Source organism: Amborella trichopoda, chromosome 5 (genome assembly GCF_054954075.1).
Source record: "Amborella trichopoda isolate Santa Cruz 75 chromosome 5, AtrichopodaSantaCruz75HAP2 v2.0, whole genome shotgun sequence".
Lineage (NCBI taxonomy): Eukaryota > Viridiplantae > Streptophyta > Magnoliopsida > Amborellales > Amborellaceae > Amborella > Amborella trichopoda.
Genome location: NC_142340.1, coordinates 7,058,202 through 7,082,545, shown reverse-complemented (window position 1 = coordinate 7,082,545; position 24,344 = coordinate 7,058,202). Strand labels below are relative to the sequence as shown.

General features: G+C 34.1%; 1 protein-coding gene, 1 long non-coding RNA gene and 1 pseudogene across 4 annotated transcripts; 2 read left to right on the top strand and 1 right to left on the bottom strand.

Moving 5' to 3' along the window:
- Positions 1-1,347: 1,347 nt before the first annotated feature.
- On the bottom strand, positions 1,348-13,923 carry LOC105421367 (cell division cycle 20.1, cofactor of APC complex-like; annotated as a pseudogene). The gene is made up of 6 exons (XR_016055819.1): positions 13,825-13,923; positions 3,959-4,053; positions 2,592-3,173; positions 2,129-2,394; positions 1,746-2,016; positions 1,348-1,635 (listed from the first exon to the last, which is right to left on the bottom strand). The product of XR_016055819.1 is annotated as a cell division cycle 20.1, cofactor of APC complex-like (transcript).
- Positions 13,924-14,526: 603 nt separating this feature from the next.
- On the top strand, positions 14,527-14,923 carry LOC148781912 (uncharacterized). The gene is made up of 2 exons (XR_016055820.1): positions 14,527-14,662; positions 14,745-14,923. It is a non-coding gene; the product is annotated as an uncharacterized LOC148781912 (long non-coding RNA).
- A 3,031-nt stretch (positions 14,924-17,954) lies between these two features.
- Positions 17,955-23,514, top strand: LOC18443555 (small ribosomal subunit protein eS24z). Of its 2 annotated transcripts, XM_006853741.4 has the most exons (5): positions 17,955-18,113; positions 18,197-18,238; positions 18,524-18,694; positions 22,342-22,428; positions 23,192-23,514. In XM_006853741.4, exons 1-5 carry the CDS (start codon positions 18,039-18,041, stop codon positions 23,231-23,233), a joined length of 417 nt encoding a protein of 138 aa, XP_006853803.1. In that variant the 5' UTR covers positions 17,955-18,038; the 3' UTR covers positions 23,234-23,514. The 2 variants fall into 2 exon arrangements, with proteins under 2 accessions (XP_006853803.1, XP_088723399.1); XM_088867273.1 differs by lacking the exon at positions 18,524-18,694.
- The last annotated feature ends 830 nt before the right edge of the window (positions 23,515-24,344 follow it).

The window sequence follows — 24,344 nt, the reverse complement described above, 5'->3', positions numbered from 1 at the left end:
CATAAAAAAGGAGCATTACAAAAATAATAACCATCATCCGATGATACCCTAAATTACTAAAATAATCATTTTAGCCTATGCAGTTCTGATGCCTAATCTATTGTTGATTACTTTCATTCAAATTGCTATATCATGTTGGTGTTCTTTTGTTCAAGCATCGAAAATTGCTCTCTGTTACTTCTTGGTTATTGATTAGAGAGCTATCATTGTAGCCATTGTAAACTAACTTTATAGTTTTCTATTATGTACGGAGGAATAAGGTTTCATCACCGTAATTAATAGGGTTTTATCACCATACTTTTGTTTCTAGCATGCTTCTATGTATATTTATGTGCTCTTTACTATTTTAGTCATTTTACGGTATTATAGGATGTGATGGTTATTATTTTTGTAATGCTCTTTTTTTCTTCCTTCAGTTGTTGGCATACTTCTATGTGTATTTCTGCGCTCTTTACTATTTTAGTTATTTTAAGGTAGCATAAGATGATGGTTATTATTTTATTTCAGTATGCTTGACTCACAACTTCAAAAGTCAGCCAATGTATTCTCTGTAAGATGATCAACTCTCTGTAAGTAGGCCTTGTTGCCTTTTGTTAGGGCTTTCCTTTAGTCTATCAATTCTGCAGTTTTCTCCCTCAAATTATTCTCTGGTATGTTTCTTGATGATTGGAGTTTAACTAGTTTTGATTGGTCTTACTCATTTTTCTAATGCTCCTTTTTTTATGCTTCAGTTTCTGGCATGCGTATACTAGAGAATTGATAAACTAAAAGAAGGCCCTAACAGAAGTCAACAAGGCCTATCGAGAGTATACAACGATTACATTGGCTGAGACCTTTGAAACGTGACTCAAGTATACTGAAATAAAATAATAACCATCATCCTATGATACCCTAAAATGACTAAAATATTTAAGAGCGCATAAATACAACATAGAAGCATGCCAAAAACTGAAGCAAAAAAAATGAGCATTACAAAAAGGTCTAAAATAGTAAAGAGTACATAAATACACATTAAAGCATGCCAAAAATAGAAGTATGATGAAGAAACCTTATTACGGCGATGAAACTATATTCCTCCGCACACAATAGCTAACTATAAAGTCAGGTTACAATGGTTAATAGCTCTCTAATTTATAATCTAAAAAAGCAAGTTAATAAAATATAAATAAAAATCAATAATGATAAAAATTACAAGAAACACACACTATCTACTGACGGATTTTATTGATCCAGGAATTCTCGCATGCCTGCTGAGCCATAAAAGAATAATTGAGAAATAAATAAAAGCTTTGCCCCCAAACAGTCACAACATTTGGCGTTAAAAACCAATAAACATAACAATACATAAACAGGCACAAAATTACAAAAAGGAGATATGTAAAATTTTATACCTCTTTCTCTCTCCAATCAGTCTGTCATGCATAGAATGGGTAGAGACCTCTCGCTCTGAAATGGATCATATCAGTTCTCCTTCTCCCTCTTTTACTCTCTCTCTCATCTGATTTGGATATTGCTGAATGGGTCAGATGAGGTCTTAGCTTTAGGCTTGCTATTGAGTTCAGGAGCTCCAAACACTTGCCAAAATCTCAATGTCTCATCAGCTTCGGCTAAGACCACTGTGCACCCATTTGGGCTCTGCATAGAAATGACAAACTTAACATAAAACTTTTCTCAAGGAAAAAAAAAAACAGAAATAAATGAAAAGCAACTAATTCTCAAAACCAGAAATTAAAAAGTCACAATGCCTGGGCCATGAATAGAACTCTAGAAGTATGCGCAGCCAACTTCACCATAGATGGATACTTCCACAGTGTCAATTGGTTCTGAGTAAACCCATCAGAGCTCAACAACTCTCTCTCATTCTTACTCCAAAGCAATGAACACACTTGAGACCCCGTATCCACTGAATTTATGCAAGCTCCAGTGTGTGAATTCCAAAATTTGATACGCCTATCAACCCTACCTCCACCTGAAGCCAATAAATTTCTCTGAAATGGGTATTGCCGCCAAATGGTCCTCTAATCTATGCAACGGTGAGTTGCTGGAATTAGATAAGCTTTGATCCCAAATTTGATACACCTATCAGCCCCACCTCCACCTGAAGCCAATAAATTGCTCTGAAATGAGCACTATCGCCAAATGGTCCTCTATTCTATGCAGCGGTGAGTTGCTGGAATTAGATAAGCTTTGATCCCAAATATGGAGGATATTGTCATTTCCACCACTTGCTAGTTGTTTGCCTGAATTAGACCATTTGAGACCACAAACATCTTGTTGGTGGCCTCTCACATCATTGTTGATAATGAGGCCATCATGGCCACCAGTTGTGAGAATATGAGAATTCCACGCAAGAGAGGGAACTCGCACACGGTGACTACCTCTTAGAGTTCGTAGCTATAGAAAAACCACATGATAGGTTTTTGTTAGTTAACAGTTCAGTTTGATATTTGAGATAGTTTCTTCACGTAGACCATCCTGTGGGTTGCTCGATAGTTAAAACAATAATGAAAAGAGATGCAGAAACCCAAAAACACACACACACAGAAAGAACCAATGCATGTTTGCACATATATTTTGGCATAAACATGAACCTGTGTAGTCGAAGCTACATCCCAGAGATGGACATTAAAATTGTTCAATCCAACAGCTATATGCTACCTACCAGGTGCCCATTGCCATCAACGGTTGTCAGCTCAGAAGTAGATCCATTTTGAACCATCCCATAGATAAACTGTGTTCCCAAGGGCAATGGCCAATACATTGCCACAACTCCAATCCAACAGATTTAATCATCCAACAACTCTAGGGAGGGAGATTGCAAAGGTATCCAACAGATTCAAATAGTAATCATCCAAAAACTCTGAAGAGGGAGACTGCAAAGGTAATGTCTTCGAGGGAGAGAGTCAAACCTGAGGAATATGTCTTCGAGGCTTGGCTGATTGCACTTGATGCTTATCTGAGAGAACTTCCTCATAAGCTCTCTCAAGGGTTGGGGGCTTGCTCTTAAAAGCTAGGATTCTCGTTCTATTTTGGAAAACAATCACAGAGAGACGCTTCCTATAAGCCTCTTTTGATGGTGAACCAGAGGTGGTATTCTCTTTCTTTGAATCCATAAGCATATATCGACCAACGTCAAGGTCCATTGCTCTTCTATCTGGGATGAATCTATCACTCTGTTTTATAGAAAATGAAATTAAGTAACATATGGATCAAAGAACAAGACAATATGGAATTGGCCTTCATTCACAAAAAAGATGCCACAAACAGAAACAAGAAAAGGTCCATATAACTCAAGGAAGGGACCTATGTCAACAGCAAGTAAATATTGACTCAACAAGAAGAAGAAAACATAGAATTGGGCTCCGAAAATAGATTGAAATTATAAAATATTACTCAAAAATTGAAGAAAGAAGCCACAAACAGAAGCAAGAAATCTTGACTCAAGGAAGGGACCAATGTCAAGGGAAAATAAATCTTGACTCAACACAAAGGGGCCCGGCCCTTTACAGCTAATAACTTAATATGGCAAATAAAACAATCAAGTGGCAAAATCCTCAAATAGATGATTAGAGTCTCCATCATCTCATGTGCGTTGCTAAGGGAAGACTCGATTGGATGAAAATGAACAACATGGGATAAGTCTAAGGTACCAAATGTTGTTATCAAAGAAAAATAAATAAATGAGGAGAAAACAAGAAATATGAAGAGAATTCTGAACTCCATTAAGATCATATACCTAAATTTACAATTTCCTCAAGAATTACAAATAACTACAGAAATCATAAAAGAAGTGTAGGAAGGTTAATTTGTGATTTATCAGAGAGCAGAGAAAATGGAGAATTCAATCATGGATAAATATCACCCAAGAAATAATGAAACAGACAAAAAATCAAGATCAAACCCTTTAACAACTCAAGCCATAACAATCAAAAGAGGCTATGAAGCACAAATTTCTTACGTATTGTTGCCTTGAAGAAGGTCTTCTTGGAACCACCTGCTCACGAAGAGGGTGACGCCTCTCTTGCTTCATTAAAGCAGAGGAAGAGAGAGAACCTGCATCCATATGAAAAGATAGAAAATACCTACAAAACAGAAAAAAGCACAAAAAAATATCTACGCAAAAATAACAGAGATTTGCAACAAATTCACTGAACACTTGAGCACTTGGTGATTGAGGCTCTTTTCACAGAGCGAATGGATAGAGAGAGTGAGAGAGCACAGAAGGGTTTTTCGTAAGACTGGGCTTCCCTTTAATATGTTTATGTGCGCTAACGGTCGAAACTAGGCTTCCTTAATTCAAAGACATGGGATGTAGCCGTTTGATAGAACACTAAAGGGCGAAAACACCGACTTAACGTTATGTAACAGATTTTTTCTTAGTGTAATTAACGTGTATATCCGTGCTGTTATTTCAAAAGCACTTTTTTTTTTTTTCAATTTGTTGATGACTTTCAAAAATGATAAAATGGCCATAGTATTTTGGAGGTCGATATTTAAAAAAGTCCCTCACGTGAACTTTAAAAATCCAAAACTAATCACATTTGGAATTAATTTTTTAAAAAGTTTGATATTCAAAATCCAAAATATGAAATTAGTTTAATTCTTAATTTTGGATTTTTAAGATCCAAAAAATTGGGAAAATATTAATTTTAGATCTTTAGATTTAGAATATCTATAATTTTAAAAAGGGTGCGATTTGTGTAGAGCCTAGGCTCTAAACGATCAAATTAGAGCCTACCTTCAAATAGTGTCGAGAAGTATAATTTTCATATTGGAAATCTTGGTGATAGTCATAAAATATATTTCCATATGTATTTATAAATTTTAAAACTTTAAAAATAGTATAGATCGATAGATCTATGAAAACTTGAAAATCTTGAAAATTGACTGTCCAAAGATATGTTACAAAATACACTATTTCCAAAACTTAAAATCCATTTTTTTCTCATGTCCATGCATATCGATGTCAAGATGATTGATTTGAAGATATTTGGGTGTCAAAACATCATCTTCTAGTGAAATTTTGTATGTAGGCTCAAATTTGATTGTTTAGAGCCTCGGCTATATGTAAACTTTTTCCTTTTGAAAAAGGCGCGGTTTGTATAGAGTTGAGGCTCTAAGTAAAGCGCACTCTCAAATAGTATAAAAAAAATGTGGTTTCAATGTTGGAAATTTTTGTGATAGCCTTAAAATATATTATCATCTTCAATTATACAATTTAAAGCTTCAAAAATAGTGTAGATCAAACAGATCTATGAAAATTTTAAAACTTGAAAATTGATGTTCCAAAAATGTATTACAAGATACACTATTTCCAAAACATTGAAATCCATTTTTTTCTCATGTCCATACATTTTGATGTTGAGATGATCAATTTAAGAATATTTAAGCATCAAAACAACCTCTTTTGATGAAATTTTTGAGGTAAAAATAATTTGTAAAAAAAATACCATACATAAAAATAACAAAGATGCCCCTCCTATTTTTTTTGTCAATGAATATGAACTGTCCAGAGTCCATATAGGTCAATTTGGGTCGTCTAGCACATAATATATATATATATAGTAATGATTTTGTGTATAGTAATATAATGCAACAACCTTAAAAGCCCAATTAACATAGGCTGTTCATTTTGGTGAGTAGAAGGATTTTTTCATTTCAAATTTTTTGGATGGCTTTATTTATCATTAGATGAACAATGTTAAAAAAAGAAAAATGATTTTGAGTTTATAAAGGCTAAGATATTGAAATTCACAAAATGAATGGTCTAGATTCGTTTGGATGGTACTCATTTTGACCATATCTAGGGTTCAAATTGAACCTTTTTTTTTTTTGGGATTGATTATTGAAATGAAGAGTGTGTGTGTGCGCAAAATTTGGGGTCTTACAAATACCATAAACATGGTTTTCTAAGAGTGTCGTTGCATTATACTATAATACAACCGTTACATTGGATCATTTCACAAACACAACCGTTACATTAGATCATTTCACAAACACAACCGTTACATTAGATCAAACACGCTCGGAACATTCAAATGTGAAAAATATTGTTTACCATTTGTAGAGCTCTAGTGAATGAGTGTAAGTTATTTATTTTTGCTAAAGTAAATTTTATTTTGGACAAAAATTAATTTTTTGTTAAAATAATTTTTAGTTTTTTGTCATAAATTTTATTTTATTTTGTCAATATAACTTTTAATTTTTTTTTGCCATAACTTTTATTTTTTGCCAAGATAATTTTTTATTTTTTTTTATAACTTCTTTTTTTTTGTCAAGATAATTTTTTTTTATTTTTATAACTTCTTTTTTTTTATATTTTTATAACTTTTTTTTGACAAAAAATCCAATGCTGTTTATTTTTATAACTTATTTTTTTTAATAAATTTTTTTATTATATATATATATATATATATATATATATATATATATATATATATTGAAAAAAAAATGTACTGTGGTCGAGAGGGTTTAAACTATAATCCCTAGCGAGGAAAATGAAAGAGCTACCCATCATACCACTGCAGTGAATTTGTCTACTTTCGTATAACAAATATATATATATATTGCTTTACCTTCTCAAGACTACGTAGCTAATTGTCCCACATCGAAGCCTATGGAAACCGTGGTAAGTATAAATTGTTCAAGAGTAGTAGATTGTTGCGTGTGTGTGGAAGGCATGCGCTCCATGGACGTTGTTGCGTCCACGCGTGTATGCCCCGCTTGGCTTGTTTGCATGTGTTACTTTTATGTCATGAGCCGGTCGGGCGATTTGCGGTTTTATGCTAGAATCGACTTGGGGTGACCAATTCGACACGTTAGACACCGGGCGATTTGCGGTTTTACACTAGAATCAACACAGGGTGACCGATTCCCGTGTCGAAACGGTCGAGTCCATGGTGACTTAGCGATTTTTTAAACCCCTGGTTGAAAACCATTCAGCTTCAAATTTTAAATCTCTGGTTAGCTGTTGCTAAGGTGTTGGACTTCAATCTCACTTTGTGTCCCTTCAAATGTTCTTCTATTTCTCTCTCTCTCTCCAAATATTCCAAATAATGCTCACCCATAAAGCTCTATATAGTACGGTGCCATTTTTCAACAAAAGATTAGGATGTTTAGATTCAACAACTTTCTACAGCAATCCCACATGCTTAGAGTGAAAGGACAATATAAAAGAATATGGTCCACACTTTCGTTATCCCTCAAACATAGCCTACAAACATTGACAATTATGAAAACTCTCTTACGAAGGTTATCCACAGTAGAAGAGCTACCCACAAAAATAATTGAACCTTCAGCTGCACATGCAAATTTAATATTCTTGCTAAACTATGATCAATCACTCTGTGATTCTCCTCATGCCGTAATCGTTAGACGGACTTAACTGAAAAATCCCCTGAAACTGTGAGATCCCACACCAATCGATTATCCTTATTGGAACATAGAAAAATTATGCAACAGATTCATAAGCAATTGGAACTCATGAAATAAAGAATCTGAGACCCTCCTGTACTTGTAAACAATATTCCAATAAGAGTTAGTACAATCAGCTCCTCTAAGATCTTTCACCGAGGCCAATGGATTGTCGACTTTGGAGAAGACTTCAGGGAAAGAATATCGAAGAGCAAAGTATCCTAGACACTTATCAAATCAGAACAAAGTTTGGTATTCCTTTCTAACTACTTTGTGACAATGATTACGATATAATGATCGACATGCATCAATTCCTTTCCAAATACTTGAAAAACCAACCTTAGATCTTAGACTTTTAATGAGGTCAATCAATACATCCACTCCATATTTTTCTTTTAACACCTCTCCCCATAATCTACCATTCTGATTTTGGAAGCACCACTACCACTTAGTCAATAAGTTAGTGTTAATCAATTCAAGTTTTTTAACTTCTAAACCCCCATCTCTTTGGAAAGTGCATACATTTTCCCAAATCACGAGTTTCAATTTGTTTCCTGAATCTACATTGCCCAATAAAAAAGATTTCGTAATGTTTTCCAAAGTCTTCATCACCTGCTTTGGCATTATGAAAATGGACATAAAACATATGGGTAGGTTGGACAAAGTAGATTTGATAAGAGTAGATCTTTCTCCAAACGACAACACTTTAGACTTCCATATGTCCAGTTTCTTATTAAATCTTTCAATAATAGGATCCCAAATAATTGCTGATTGGTTTCCTCCAAATAAAGGAATACCCAAATATTTGTAAAAAAACTTGTTAACCCCACATCCAAGAATTTATGCCAAAGATGCAACCACGTTATCTGAAACTCCAACCCCATCCAAGTTTGTCTTTTTTACATTCACTTTGAGACACATAGCTATTTTCATACACTTTAATAATACCCACAAATTCCTTACTTCTTGTTCCTTTGGGCTACAGAATATAATGATATCATCTGCATACTGTAAATGAGATATTGTTAGTCTACCAACATTAAATCCAAAAATAAGGCCTCTACTCACCACATAATTCAACATAGTACTAAAACTTTAAGCCACAATAGGATATAAGTATGGGTACAAATAATCTCCTTCCTGAATGCCTTTTGATGCTTTAAAATAACGACAAGATTTTCCATTGAAAAGGATGGAGAAATGAGTTGACTTCAAACATCCCTGGATCCACACTCTCCAACGTGATCTAAAACCCATCTTTCCTAAGATTTCATGTAGAACATGCCAGTCTACTTTGTTATATACCTTTTCAAAATCTATTTTACATAAAAGACCTGATTTTTGCTCTTTCAGCCATTAGTGTATGCATTATTGTGCCCTTAAGATACTGCCCATAATATGTCTGTCTTTGAAGAAAGCAAAATGAGGACCTTTCACAACCAGATGCAATGCTTCTATCAATCTATTTGCCAAAATCTTTGCAACAATTTTATAGACACTCTCTAGTAGGCTCATAAGCCTTATGCCCTTCACACTCTCTATAACAGATTTATTGGGAATTAAAGCAATAAAGGTAGAATTTGTTGTTGTTGAGATTTTACCTCTATGATAAAATTCATCCATAAATAATAATAATAAATCTTCCTTTAGAAGCTCCCAAAAAGTTTGAAAAAATGCTAAAAGAAAACCGTCTGGCCCCAGTACCTTATCCCTCCCCAAGGAGAAGATAATATCTTTTATCTCATCTATTTCATCAAAACTAAAATTATTTATGTTTTTCCCCTATAAAAGCTTCTTTAGAATGGTTAATTCAACTTATTTCAATACTACCTGGTTCAGTAAGCTCCACATCTCCCATTTTAATTTTACTCATGGAGTAGCATCTTTTTCTAGCATTAACAATAGCATTAAAGAATTTAATGTTTCTATCTCCTTCCTTTAACCATTTCACTCTAGATCCTTGCTTTTAATGTACTTCTTCCAATTTCAGAAGGTCATGCGAGGAAGCAAGAGAGTTGTTTCTTTCTCTTATTTTTTTTGGTGGCACTGATCCTCCCATAAATTGGATCTCATCAATCTCTTCAATATTTTTTTTGTGTTATTGCAATTTTTTACTGTAGGTTATCCCAACATTATTTTTTTCATTTACATATTTCATTTTTCAGCATTTTCAATTTAGTAGTAAATTGATGACGCACCCAACCTTCTATCTTGGTATTTTGCCGAAACTCTTCCACCAACTTAATAGAACTTCTATCTAATAACCAATTCAGCTCCATTCTAAAATGTGACGAAGCAAATTTCATACCCATTGAATTCAATAGGAAAGGGACATGATCAGAGTCAAATTTTCACTAAAGCTTTAACATAAAGATTTAGAAACTTATTATGAAAGGAGTTGGTCACTAAAAACCTATCCAAACAGGTAAGAGGTAGGGTATGAAAGAGCATGGTTTGAGTAGGTGTAGGCAGCCCCAATTGAAGGAATGTCTAGAAGTTCATTATTCTGATCAAAAGAATTAAACATGCGCATATAAGGAGAGCTCCTAGGATTAACAGAGAATTCACTAGGTCATCGAATCATATTGAAATCACCTTCAATACACCATGACACACTAATGAAATTGGTCAAAGCATTTAGTTCATCAAAAAATTGTGCTTTTTCATCAGGACAGTTGAGACCATATATATTTGTTAAACATCATTTAAAACCATCAATCAGAAAACAAAATGGAAATATGTCTTTCATTTAAAAGACAATCATCTTTTTTAACCACATTTGAGTCCCATATGACCTACAAACCACCTGATAAGCCATTAGAATCAAAACCCAGAAAGTCCATTGGTCTCCTTCCCCAAACTAACTTAGCAAGCTGAAAATTCGGGGCCTCCATCTTTGATTCATGTATAATCAAAATGTCTGGCTTTTCCTGCCTAACAAAAAACAAGACATTTTTTCCCTACTACTATTGAGGTCCCGAACATTCTAGCATAGTATTTTCATTTTGAGACATAACCCCTACTGTGCCTTGTGATCTTAGATGAACCAGCAGACACAGTACCCCAAGGCTAAGAAACGACACGGGTGCACCCATTAAGAAAGACCATGTGATAGTTTATAGAGCATACAAGATTGTCGAGCTCCTTTTGCATTCACCCTTTGTGCTTTGATTTTTGAATTTTTGAGCTTCCAGTTTGTGCATCAACACCCTAGTCACGATCTTTCTGCAACATTTCAGTGATATAGCCCAGAGACTCTCTATAATGGAGATTCATCGCATCAACAACCTTGCCGACTTTTGAGGGGTGCAGGACTACTGGTAACCTTTGAGGCTCATCGTCTTCTTCATCCTCTGAGGGGTCATTTGGTAAGTGATAGGCCAAGGGAATTGCCATGACTAGTTGTGCATCTTCCTTGTTGTTTCTACCACTTACCAGTTCCCTAGGCTCTACTTCTTCCAAATGTTGCCGAAAGACATTTTCATCCCAACGTAAGTTCTCACTCTTATTAGACATCATGGGTTCAAAATTTTCCTCCTCTTCTAGGTTGTAATCAATCAAGGGGTAATGGCTAAGCTCCAAGGCATTAGTTTTCTTTGACAATTTAAGAGGTTTTGAAGCCACTATTTTTATTAGAATCTTCTTCTCGTACGCCATGGCCACAGAGATTTTTTTTTTTTACCTTTTGCCGATGAAAGGGATAGTTGGGGATGATTAAGGAGGGCACCAGAAAACACACCAGAGATTGGCCCCTTGGGACACTCTGCTTCATGATGGCGGACCTGAGATTTCACTATATGCACCGCTGTTTCCAATACTGGGTGGTGTCCTTCCACACATATGTCCCCAAAACCACTAGATAGATCTTTGAGTACAACAAATTTATTTTGGATAGAGATGGGAGCTGACTTTTCATTTGAATTTTGAGATATAACATTCAAGTTTTTGTTAGCATCATACTTTACTATACACCGTTGAACAATGTGTTTCTCGGTAAAAGCGGTTATTGGTTGCGATGAACGGCCATTATTGCTCCGAGATGCATTCAATTATTGAGGTTTTTGTGCCGTTGTACTAGGTTGGCCATTGGTGCTCATAGAGTTCCCCATGCTTTGTGCTTCCTTGGACTTAGGGACATTCGAATCAACATAAGTACTAGGATCATTGTCTTGGTTGATATTGTCTTGTGTGTAGCTGATTTCTTTAAAGGTTAAGAGTAAATAGAATAAACCAACATTCATAATACAGGAGGCAGGACTCTTTACTTCTATTTTCTATACTTGAAATTTCAGCGAGTGATACGATGTATTTGTCCAATCAATCTTAATCGGTGTCTCACATAAGCTGGTAATTTCTTTAAAAACTTCCATCGACCTTGCTATATTTGGTATACTGCTCACTGAAAAATATGTAGATATAGGTTTAATGAGATATTTTTCCATTGTTGGATCCCATTTTTCGGCCATCAACTCCACTCCTCGAAATATACAAATTTTATCACCTTGGCTACTTCATTGGTCGATTCAAGAAAACATATAGCTTTATTTCCAGGGGTACTTCTGCATTGGCTAGGGTTTGATGTCACACCCCAAGAATTTACAATACTGATATTCCTGAGATGTGACAATCAAAACATATGTACACTCTTAATAGGACAAATTTACACTGACGAATTCTTACAAAGTAACAAAAAAAAAGCTTAGACACAACTACAATATCTTCCAAAGTTGCCCTTGACGAGTACTCAAAATGAAGCCGCAGTTATCCTGAAAAATGTTTACCATAGTTTGATGAGTTTGGCTACTCAGTAAGTGATCATCATAATCCTAAAAATAATCATGGTTGAAAGATATCAATATTTTCCAAAAGGAGATATATTAACAGAAATGCATCAACAATTTCACTTTCAATAAATGCATAATTAAGTATAATCTGAATAATTGAAACGCATATAACACTTTAACAGTAGTGCATAATTCAAAGGATTTCACAAAATACCCTACTGGCGTCCCAAGTATGTCACCTATATGCCCCATCAGCGTCCTGATGGGTCCACTTAATCCCTATCGGCGTCCCAGATAGGTCCACTTAATCCCTGCAGGTCCACTTATACCTCACCGGCGTACCGGATGAGTCCACTTAATCCCTACCGTCGTCCCAGATAGGTCCACTTTTACCTCACCGGCGAACCGGATAAGTCCACTTGCATACTTAAATTATTTCTAAATCTCTTTAAACATTCGAAAGCAGCAATATCATGTACTCAACATATCACTGAAACCATTAATATGAATTTCACTTAAACCATTAATAACAGTCACTCTCTATAACATTTCAAAAATAACCAATCAAATATTTTGGGCTCAAATTTAGAAAGGTAGCAGTTTGTAAAGGCATTCTAGCATAATTTCCAATTTAATATGTATAGAAAAACTCTTATAAAAATTCAAGAATACGGAATTATCACAATTTATGGGATATCAATCCACAAATAAACATTTCACAACAATACTATAATCAATTACAAAAATGTCAATTTTTAAATAATAAGGCAGTCATTTGCACATGAATTTTTCAATGTCTAAATATTCAAAACAGTAGAAAAAAATATCACAATTTTACTAAAAGAAGAAATATCACATTTATTTCTAACAATAGACAAGACAAATAAATAATTTTATTTTTCTAATTTATAGCATTCAAAATTTCTAACATAGATAAAATATCACAATTTTTATTAAAAAGATTATTTTTCAATATAATGAGGTCACGTGCGCATAAAATTTATCGCGTCTAAAATTCATGATAATAAGCAGAAATAACTATTTCATTTTATTTTTAAAAAAAATGGATTATTTTTCGAGACAATGAGGTCACTTATACATAAAACTGATAAAATAAAGATCCTAGACGAAAATATCATTATTTATTAGAAATAGACTATTTTTCAGGAAGACGATGTCACTTACCTAAAATATTTGAGAGGAAGCTTCCGATAAAAATTTGGTTAGGGAGAGGAGCTCACTGTGTTTCGACCAGAAAGGGAAAGATTTCAAAAGTTTTCTAGGGTGGGAGTCCTCGTCTCCCATATTTAAACTCTTACGACACCTTATTATAATATTTTATTAAGTGACACCTCATAAACGAGGTGTAACCCTTACAATACCCCTTATATGCTTAAAGCCCACGTCCACTTGACGTGGCAAGGCAGGAGCAAACAAAAGAAACTTAACCAAAAGATTTTGAAAACAGTGATGGTCCTTAAGGACCATCATGCTCATATAGACCATCACTTATTAAGAGTTTCTTTCTTTCTTTTTTATTTTTATTTTTTATTTTTTTTATTTTTTACTTTTTTTTTAAAATTTTTTTTTTTAGAATTATTACAGTTGAAGTCCATGATTTGTCTACCCATTGAAGTCCATGATTTGTCTGCCCATCTCTGAAAAGCCGCAACGTTTGTACCTTTAGAGAGAAAAGATATGACAACACTAGATTTGATACGTTGGACTCACCCACCACAATAACCGAATCAACACGATGATCAAACCTAGTAGAAGAGCGAAAAATTTGAGCATACGAATGACGCTTTACTCCATCCTTAACTTCTTCTTCCTCCATCCATCACTCCTCTCTCCCCCGTATGTATAGAAAATTCACTCGAATGTTTATGAAAAGGAGTTTTCTCATAGAACTCTCAAACAATTGGTTAGTTTTTAGTAGCCTTATACCTATAGTAATCACCCAAAAGCAGCCATCACCTGAAGCTTTTGTCAAACACTTAGAATACCCTACTCAAGACCAAACTCTTTTCGTTTTTGACCCAAACCAAAGTCTCTCAATTTTTCTTCTCTCTGTTTGGTGCCTCTAGACCTTCTCAATCCCTACCTTTCCTCCCTATAAATGCTCCAATCATTTGTACCCGAGAGCCCCAATCAATTGCACTGCTCCTGTGTTGCATTACATTATGCCTCTAGAAATAAATCTCTGTTTAGCTGTTTTTTCTTCTCTCGTGTCCTTTACTCTCTATCTCTCGAAATCAAGCAGGCCAAAATGGAAACTATCTCAAGGGCGAAAACGAGGAGACTATTGGAATGGAGGAATACTGCCCATTTCCAACAAGTCCTACACTCTCTCAAGCTGCAACTGATGCGGTCTTTGTGCAGCTCTCTGAAATTCGGTCCTCTGGCTGCATGAGCATTGTTCTCTCTCACTAGCTGCACTTTCGCTCACTAGCTGCAACAACTCTGTGAGTTTCTCTCTCTAAAGCCAACAACCGACGCAACCCCACTCTCTCTCTTCTCTCAACTCAAATTCTTGTTTTGCAACAGCCCTGCTCCACCTCTCTGCAATCTGTCTTAGGGCTGCCGCCTTGCAACGAAATACAAATCCATACCTGCATTACTCTCTCTTCCTCACTCACTGTCACTCTCTCTTTGTCTTGTCAGATAGTTATGGGGTCACCCCCTTCAACATTTCTCTCACTTCAACAGGTCAAGAAGTGAACTTCTGTATGGGATCTCTCCTCCTTGAGGGGCTTAGGAAGTGGATCATAATATGATTTGTGTGGCTTATAATATGCCTTTATTATTAGGCTCAAACAAAAAAAATACTTTCAAAATATATAAACATAACATTTAACATCAAAAATTTATTTTCTTATAACAATAGTAAATGGTCTCATTGTATATAATCCCTATTCCTTCACTCTTTTTTTCTTATTTCTTATTTGAATAATGTTTTGTTTGTGTGTGATTATCTTTAACCAAATTTTAAATATTACCTATACAAATTTTTTTCCGATGACCACAAATGAATATACTACTCAAACTAAACCTACCTATACAAATAAACTTATCAAAGTGTCTCCAAACCATTGTCATTTTTTTTTTTAATATCCGTAAACCATGATATGGGGTGGCATCCAATCAGTCCAACCATATTTAAATGTCAATAAACCCTTTTCCCAAATGAGGAATCAAGGGATTTCTAAATCAACATTCCCAACATCCCAATGTTTTTAAAACCCATGTGTTCGGATTGGGAATTAGCTGGGATTGAACCGGTTTTGAATAGGTGTCGGATCGGCCTGGTCGCCCCTAAAAACCCTAATAATATATATATATATATATATATATATATATATATATATATATATATATATATATATATATATATATATATATATATATATATATATATATATATATATATATATGAAATGATCCTGTCAACCCACCAGTTGATAGCTACAGTATCAGCCAATGTCCTAGATTGAATGTTGGCCGATTTGAAGGTCACGATTTCATTTTATGGTTGAATTTCCATTTTTTTTCCTACAAATCCAAATCATTTAAAATTTGGAGTGTCTATTCTTCAAAAATAGGACAATCTAATAAAAATATTAAAACAGTAATTCACAAAATATAAATTGACCAAAATACCCTCAAAATATTTTGATAGTATTTTGATCAATTTATATTTTACAGTTTTTTTTATATATATTTTTATTAGGTGCGGCTTGATGAGAAAAATAAACGAATATGAAATGAAATTCAAATATGAAATGATGTCATACTGTCAGATCGGCTATGATTGAATCTGGAATGTTTATTTGCTATGATTGATCGGCTATATATATATATAAGGGATGTTTATTTGCTAAAAGATAAATGTTATTTGGAAACAAGTTCTTCTTTGTTGAGAAATGAACATTATTTTTTGGGATTTTTAAGGAAGTTCTGAATAACTGTATAACCTACTGGAATGTTAATGAAATTTAGAGTACACGTGGTTGATTACCTTATTGAATTATGAATTGAGGAAGTTTTTAGTACATGTATTTGATTGACCATATAATGTTTGGGGTATGTAGACAAACAAGTTTGAACAGTTCGTTTATTTTTAAGTGATATGAGATCAATATGTCATGCATGAAAGAGATATCTAAGATGCTCCACGATAAAATGATATGTCATGTATTTTCCAACAATAAAAAGGAAAAAGTTTATATAAGCTTGCAACTTTAAAATGTAGAATTAAGATGCATCTAAAAAATCTATCATAAGAGTTATTTTGATGTTGGAAAATCCTCTAATTGATCATCTCAACATCAAAATATGAAAAGAAAAAAAAATATTTTGAGTCCCGAAAATAATATATCTTGCAACACATTATCTGTACTGTCAATTTTCAGGTCTATTTGATTTGAATTGTTTTTGGAGTTTAAAATTTTATAATTAGAGATAAAAGTAGATTCTCAAGTCATATCAAGATTTTTTAACACTAAAATTGTATTTAAGATAAAATTTGGAAGGACACCTTAATTTGATTGATTAAGGTTACAATATTACAAGGATGAGATTAGCATGCAGGCCAAGCCCACACATGTAGAAATGCGGGCCCCTTAATAAATCTATTATTAAGAATGGATTTTTGGACATAATTTTTAAGGATTTGTAATCTCTAACATGGAGATCATGAATATGAAAAAAAACAAAAAAAATTAGTAACTATAAATAATAATTATATGAAGAAAACATTTGGACCATTAATTTAAAGTGTTTTTATATGGACCACATATTTGCATCCATCTTTAAGATGGATGGTTTATACTTCTAGATTGCACATGTAGAAATGACATCTAGCCCCGCATGAAACAATTTTTCCCTTTATAAACCACATTTATAAAAAAAAAGATATAGGGTGCAGTTTATGTAGAGTCGAGGCTCTGAACAATCAAAGTAAAGTGCACCTTCAAATAATGTCGAGAAATATGTTTTCAATACTGAAAATCTTTGCGATAGCCTTAAAATATATTTTCATTTTTAATTATAAAATTTAAAGCTTAAAAAATAGTATAGATAGAGTAGATCTATGAAAATCTTGAAAGTTGATTGTTCAAAACTGTGTTACAAGCTGCATTATTTTCAAAATTTAGAATCCATTTTTTTCTCATATCCATGCATCTTGAGGTCGAGATGATCAAATTGAAGATATTTTGGCATTAAAAATTTTGAAATAGGCTCTATATAAACTTTTTTCTAAAACAAAAGAAGGGAAAAGTTTATATAGAGCTCAAGCTCTAAACAATCAAATTAGAGCTTACATAAAAAAAAATTCATTGTTTTGATGCCCAAATATCATCAAATTAGTCATCTCAACATCAAGATACATGATATTGAGAAAAAAATGGATTTCAAGTTTTGGAAATAGTACATATTGTAATACATTTTTAGACCGTCAATTTTTAAGTTATTAAAATTTTCATATATCTGCTCGATCTATAATATTTTTAACCTTAAAATTTTATAATTAAAAATACAAATATATTTGAAGGCTAGTCAAATATTTTCAATATTGAAAGTATACTTCGGACACTCTTTGAATGTGTGTTCTAATTTCATTGCTCATCTCTCAACAAACCGCACCTAAAAAAAGGGCTATACTATCGTAAATTTCGTAAGGAGTGATGGGCATATTCGACATTTTCAAACACACTGGCTCCGATATATAACCGCTCATAGCTTCGCATATCGCTCGCTTTGCAACTAGGGTTAGGGTTTTCTTTGTGGCGTTGTGCTCCATTTGTCTCTTGCCCCTCCTGCTTTCGTTGCAGAGCAACAATGGCGGACTCCAAAGCTGTGACCATAAGAACAAGGAAATTCATGACCAATAGGCTTCTTTCAAGGAAGCAATTCGTATGCCTCTTTTCGCTAATATTTTGCTTTACTCAATTTTTTCGAGATTTCTCTCTCTTTACCCTGATTCTTCTGTCTCTTAGGTCATTGATGTTCTCCACCCTGGAAGGCCCAATGTCTCGAAGGTATTCATCTCTTAAACCTCTCTCTCTCTTTCTTTTTCTCATTCGTTCTCTCCTATTTTTCTTATTCTTCTTATTCTGCCCATCTAAATGATTTGCATTGATTTGTTTAGAAAACCATGTTTTCATGGCCTTAGTGATTCTAGTTGTTTACCTGAATAGAGGGGTTGCTGACCGGTAGTTGCTTCTTTTCTTTCGAGGGTTTTAGAGTGGATTGTGGGTAAAGTTTCAAATTTTAGGTTTTTAATGTTAATGGCGTTTAATTCACTTTATTTTTTAATGGTGAAGGCTGAGTTGAAAGAAAAGCTTGGAAAAATGTACGAAGTGAGGGATTCCAACACGATTTTTGTGTTCAAGTTTAGAACACATTTTGGTGGGGGCAAATCCACTGGTTTCGGTCTTATTTATGACACAGTAGATAATGCAAAGAAGTATGAGCCCAAGTACAGGCTCATCAGGGTAAGCCTTTGACTTTCCTTCTTCGGTGTCTGCTCTGTTTTTAAAGTGTTGTTTTTTTCTCTTCTAGTGATTTCATTTCTTACCAATCATACTCTAAATCACTTCATTAGATTTTATTGGTGGTTTATTAGTTTATTGGTCAATTTATTGTAGTTATCAGATATTAGAGCTTGAGTTTACTCCCTGTGTTTCATGTATTATATTTAGTATGTAAACACTGTATTAAAAGAGCTGATTCTACAACCTCTAATGTCTTCATTTAAGCATCAATTATCTGTAAAAAAAGATGCACTCTATGTTGTCTCCTGATCCTTATAGTGAGTTCTGAGTCTGTATGGGTTTTAATTAGTGGAAATGTGTGTGGATTTGGTTTCCCCCCCTAGATCTTTAGTGATCTATAACTTCTTGTGCTATACAAATGGGTTTTTTATTTAGTAAAATTTTTATTAATATCAAGCTGCTTTCTCTGGTAGAGGTATTTTTCTCTGTTGATTTCTAGTGGTATTCTTGTCTGCAGTTAAAAATCAACACTGATTGCTTTGTTATTTGATCTACCTCCGTTCTTATGCTTTATATTTCTTACTATGAAATTGCAGTATTTCACATGTAAAAGCCTCATTTGTTTTTAGTGAAAGGAAGGATAATACCACCAGTTACTTCAATCTTTACATCTTTTCTTTTGACAAGTTGATCTTTGCACATTTTGTTATATTACTTTGATTGGGTTTGACTTGATCTTTACATTTATGTTTCTTTGCTACGACTTTGGGTGGCAAAATTGTCGCAACTTGGATTTTTTTGGAGAACCAAATATTCTTGGAGGTACTTTGTTATTTTACTTATATTGTGGATGTTTTTGATGTGCTTTTTGTGATATCAATGATTACAGATATATATATATTTTTTTTCCGATACTACCAATGATTACAGATGTTAAGTGTATCTTATATCGTTTGGCTTTTTCTTTTCTTTTGATTTTTATGTTTCATCTTCATCAAACATGAAACTATTTGATTGAGTTGATAGATTTTTCCATGCCTATCTTAGGAACTTTGCTAGACCGACATTTTTTTTGTAAGACTTGGCTTCAGTCATGTAAGTACCTTGAGGGATGCTTGCCAAATTACCTCAAGTATTAATGTAGTCTCGGCTCTTTCTGTTATTTCCCTTAACATCATTCCACTCTCAAAAGCGTAACTTTTTTTTTATTAATTGTTACATTACTGATCCCTTGCAAATTACAATTGAAGTATCAACTGTCTGATTGTTAGTGAAATTTGGGCAATTATTCAGTATCACTCATTTGATGCCTTGTCTTATATTTAACATCAATCGCCTGATTCCATTGATCAATTTAACCTTGTCATGTCTGATGCAAATTCCTACATATCGGTCTTTTTAAGGTCCAGTATTGTTGTTTCCACTTTTGCCTACCCGGTTCTCTAACATGTTTTGCATAATAGCCCAGTAGCCCACCATTCTACCATTGTAATTGCATTAGTCCATTACTCTGTTACATAAACTGAATAGATCTGTCCACCACTATGCTGTTGGTGCCTTACCTCGGATTCATTATCATTTCAATGCTCTTTTTCTCCTTGTTATTGTTTTCGAAGGATTCTTATTCTTCTCCTGTCCCTCTTACCTTACTTCCTTCTGTCCTCTGTCTAGTTGTACAGCTCAGTTTTCCTTGACTTTGTATCTGGGTGTTAAGCTTTTGACCTCGCCTATTTCTTCCTGTAATGCAGGCTGACTCTTAAAAACTTGATCCTTAATAGGCAATTTTGTGTATATACATCAACTATCTCTAGGAAGTTGTCCAAAGACAAATCAATATGCTTCTACAGTCTTTTTATTTTTCCTGATAGATACTATTTTTATGCAAAGAAAAATTGTGTTTTGGTTCAAAATAATATACGAAGTTGGTTTCAAGTTTGTTGCCTATTCCCTTACCAGCCATCATATGGCTTCTGAAATTTATGGCCAATCACTTTACACTGTATTTTGAATATCTTTGAATATGCTATTTAAAGATTATGGCCCATATACTAAGACTCAAATATAAGGCCTAAATGACATATTTAATTGACATTCATTCAAATAAGATCTAATTCATGTTGGCATAAAAGCAACAATAAATCAGTCATCACATTGTAGGAGCAATAATATTTCCAGTTATACATAATCTGCAGTACTTGACTACTTGCTATAAATTAGTCAATTGGATTCATCTCGTGAAACAAATTGGTCCCAAGGATATAAAAACAGCATCAAAGTGGTGATCAATATAAATGAAATTGCATAGTAGAATTGGCTGATATATTGTATAACTATTCATCCTTCAGCTCATCACCCCTAGTCTGCGTTGAAGCGCATTAGACAAAAGGCTAATCATCTTGTCTTTTGTTTAAAGGATAATGAAGGATTCCTTATTTTTGTCTATTTGCCTATGCACTTTGTGATGATTTTGTTTCATGCACATTGTCTACATTGTGCAACAAGGTTAACCACATTGGTTGATTGCCCATGGCTATGATCATTATTTGGATTAAATGCCTCTTTCTCTTATGTCCCAAGCACCAATTTGGGCAATCTGATCTTGGCATTTTGCGTATTTCATGCAACCCCAAGATATTCCATCCCAAAACCTTGATTAGAACTATGGCTTGATTGACTTGTGGTCAAACTTTGATGCAACTTGATGGGTCCTTATTTTGATTACATGCATGATGCATTTTACCTGAGAAAAAGCACGGGTGATCTATACTAGGATCACATGTGAAATTTTCCTAAGGTAGAATAGCTTGTATTAATATGATCATCAAGGACCAAGTACGACATTAAAGTCTTCCTTATGTTAATCTTCATTCCAAGAAAAAAAAAAATGTAAAGATTGCATTGGGATTCTATGCTAGGATCTTGATTATAATGTTCTCAAGGTAGAGTATATTGGATTAATATGATCATCGAGGACCAAATATTAGTGTAAATTCTTCATTCACAGTAAAAAAAAAAAAAAAGTGTTTAGGGCTACCATGGGATTTTTTTTTCTAGTGAAAAAAAAAACATTTTTCTTTATCTTTTTCAGATACAGATTTCATTGTTATTTATCTCATAGCATACATATTGCATGGAGGGAAGGCAGCTGAAAGATTCACATGCAAGTGTTGCCACCATGATGGAGCAAGTTGATTGACATGGCATAGTCTTGGGATCTACCTGTGCGTTGTGTTATGGTTATGAAGGCCTTGAAAGACTCAATGCTCATCTCATGTTTTGAGAAATGTGTCTCCACTGTTGGACTCATTTTTTATATTTTTTTCTACTTGTTTTATATGTTTTACTTCTTCACTTCGAATTTGAAGCAAACTAATATTTTCCTTAATAAGGTTTCATGAAACTGAGATCAGCCCATAAACTCTTTTGAAATTGCAATCCCTACGTATGTGTTTGTGAAGCTCGTTTTTGGGCCTCAAGCACATGTATTCCTGTTGAGCATTTTACTGGAAATTGAAAATGTGAATGGCCATCTAAAGAATCTTTAATGTTGTCTTTCTCATCTTGACATGACATTTCCTTGGTTTTTCTTGTTTAATTTTGTTTTCTACCTTAACTGATTTGTTCTTATTGATGAATTGGCATTTCAGAATGGGCTCGCCACCAAGGTAGAGAAGTCGAGAAAGCAGATGAAGGAGAGAAAGAACAGAGCCAAGAAAATCCGTGGTGTTAAGAAGGTAATGCTTACCTGTACTGGATCTTTTCTCAAGCTCTTTGCCAAAAAATGCTTATATGTTACATGGCACACACAATTCATGTATCGTATCTATGGCATGCTTCTTGTCATCTCCACACTTGGTCTTTCATAAATAGGCAAAGTTGTTATTTGCCGTTGTCTTTTTTTTCTTGAGCGGAAGATTGACTCATCTCCACCATTCACAGTTGAGTATAGATTCTGGAGTAGATATGTGCAGATAACTGTTATTGTTCTTGCAAGTAGTGAACAAAAACTTGTTTTTGAGTTGGAAGATCTCACCTGAGCCTGGACTTTTATAAATGGAAGACTCTGGATATCCCCCAGTTTAGATCTATCTAATTTGACTAACAGGTCTACGCACGTGGTAGCATTGAGTAATACTTATTGAGACAGTGTTCAATTCCCACTGCATGCAAGATTCTTTTTTTTCTTTTTCCAATTCTTCATACAAAATCATGAACCTCCCAAGTTCACTATTTGGCTCAGCAAATCGACCTGGATTTGGCAGTGAGCAAGTCTGCCTCAAGTTTGAATATGAAATATTGATTTATCTTCAATATTATGGGTGGTCAAGATGGCAACTGGACCTTGTGGTTCAATCCGTACCTATGAATTTACCTGTCAACATATTAAGAAAAAGAAATCTTTTCTGCTTGCATGTGATATGCTTTCACACACAAGTACATCCCCTCTGGGCTTGTCATTCTGATATCATCACATTTGTGTTTGTGTTGGCCATGCAGACCAAAGCTGGAGATGCAGCCAAGGCTGGGAAGAAGAAGTGATATGGATCTTCTGTTGCCTGTTCTCTCACTGCCTTTGGACTTTGTATTTCCTTTCGTCTTTTTCTTTTGTGGAATTTTGCAGTGATATTCTATTTTCTCTTATTCTACAAAGCAATTTTGCCAAACTGGAAATGTCGAGTAGTTGTAGTGGTAGTGCGAGGACTATTTTCTATTTGTTTGGTTTCTGAAGTAAACTGAAACAGTAGCCCTCCATGTGGGTTCCTGGGGATTTAGCTGTTGAAAGTTCCAAAATAGAGATTTAATTTTTCTTTTGGTCTTGAGATACTACGGTTAGTTACTTTTTGCATCTTCATTTCTCTATGCAACTCCTTTGTAGGAGGGTAATTGGAATTTTAGCATATTGTGTCTTGACTTCAATTGAACTTGATTTTTGAAAACTTCAGTTTCAAAATTATAGAAAGGGGAGCGTAATGTACTGGTTTTTTGTAGCATATATTTGTCAACTTTTTTATTAATATCTTACCTCTAGTAACTTTATGGAACAAGTAGGTGATAATAATCAGAGCATATCTTTGCTGCAAAATTGTTTAGTGCAGGATATCTAAACATTGCTTAAAAACTCGCTGGTCTCACCTGGGTATTGCCCTAAAAGTCGGACCACATTGGGACCCTGGCGATTCTGCAGGGATAAGTGGCCAAGTTGAATTAAGACTCGGCTAATCCCATGTTAGACTCTCACATAACGTTTTGCACAGTGGTTCAGAAAGTCATCAAAATACAGCCAAAGTGCCTATTTAGCAGGAGTTACCAGTGTATTTGGGCTGTAACTCCAGCCCAATCGTTTCTAGAGAAAATAGTGATGCTTTACATTTCTATGTTATAGATTGTGCCATACTGTTTTATAAAAGTATAAAAGATCATTTAGCTTTGATACTAATGTGGTCACAATTAATCTTGATCATTGGATGTGAAATTAAGTTGAGTGGCTATATTTGTTCTCTTGATCAAGATCACAGTTCAAAAGAAATTTTTCTTGATCATTGGATGTGAAATTAAATTGAGGGGCTTCATTTGTTCTCTTGATCAAATTCAAAGTTCAAAATAAATTTTTTCAAACTTTGTGATACCCAAGCCATTAAATTTTACATGG

Excerpts from the sequence above, each read along its gene's own strand:
- LOC18443555 (XM_006853741.4), top strand. The coding sequence starts at position 18,039 with ATGGCGGACTCCAAAGCTGTGACCATAAGAACAAGGAAATTCATGACC. Across the intron at positions 18,239-18,523 it reads GAAGGCCCAATGTCTCGAAG|GCTGAGTTGAAAGAAAAGCT; the intron begins GTATTCATCTCT and ends TTAATGGTGAAG. Across the intron at positions 22,429-23,191 it reads AAATCCGTGGTGTTAAGAAG|ACCAAAGCTGGAGATGCAGC; the intron begins GTAATGCTTACC and ends TTGGCCATGCAG.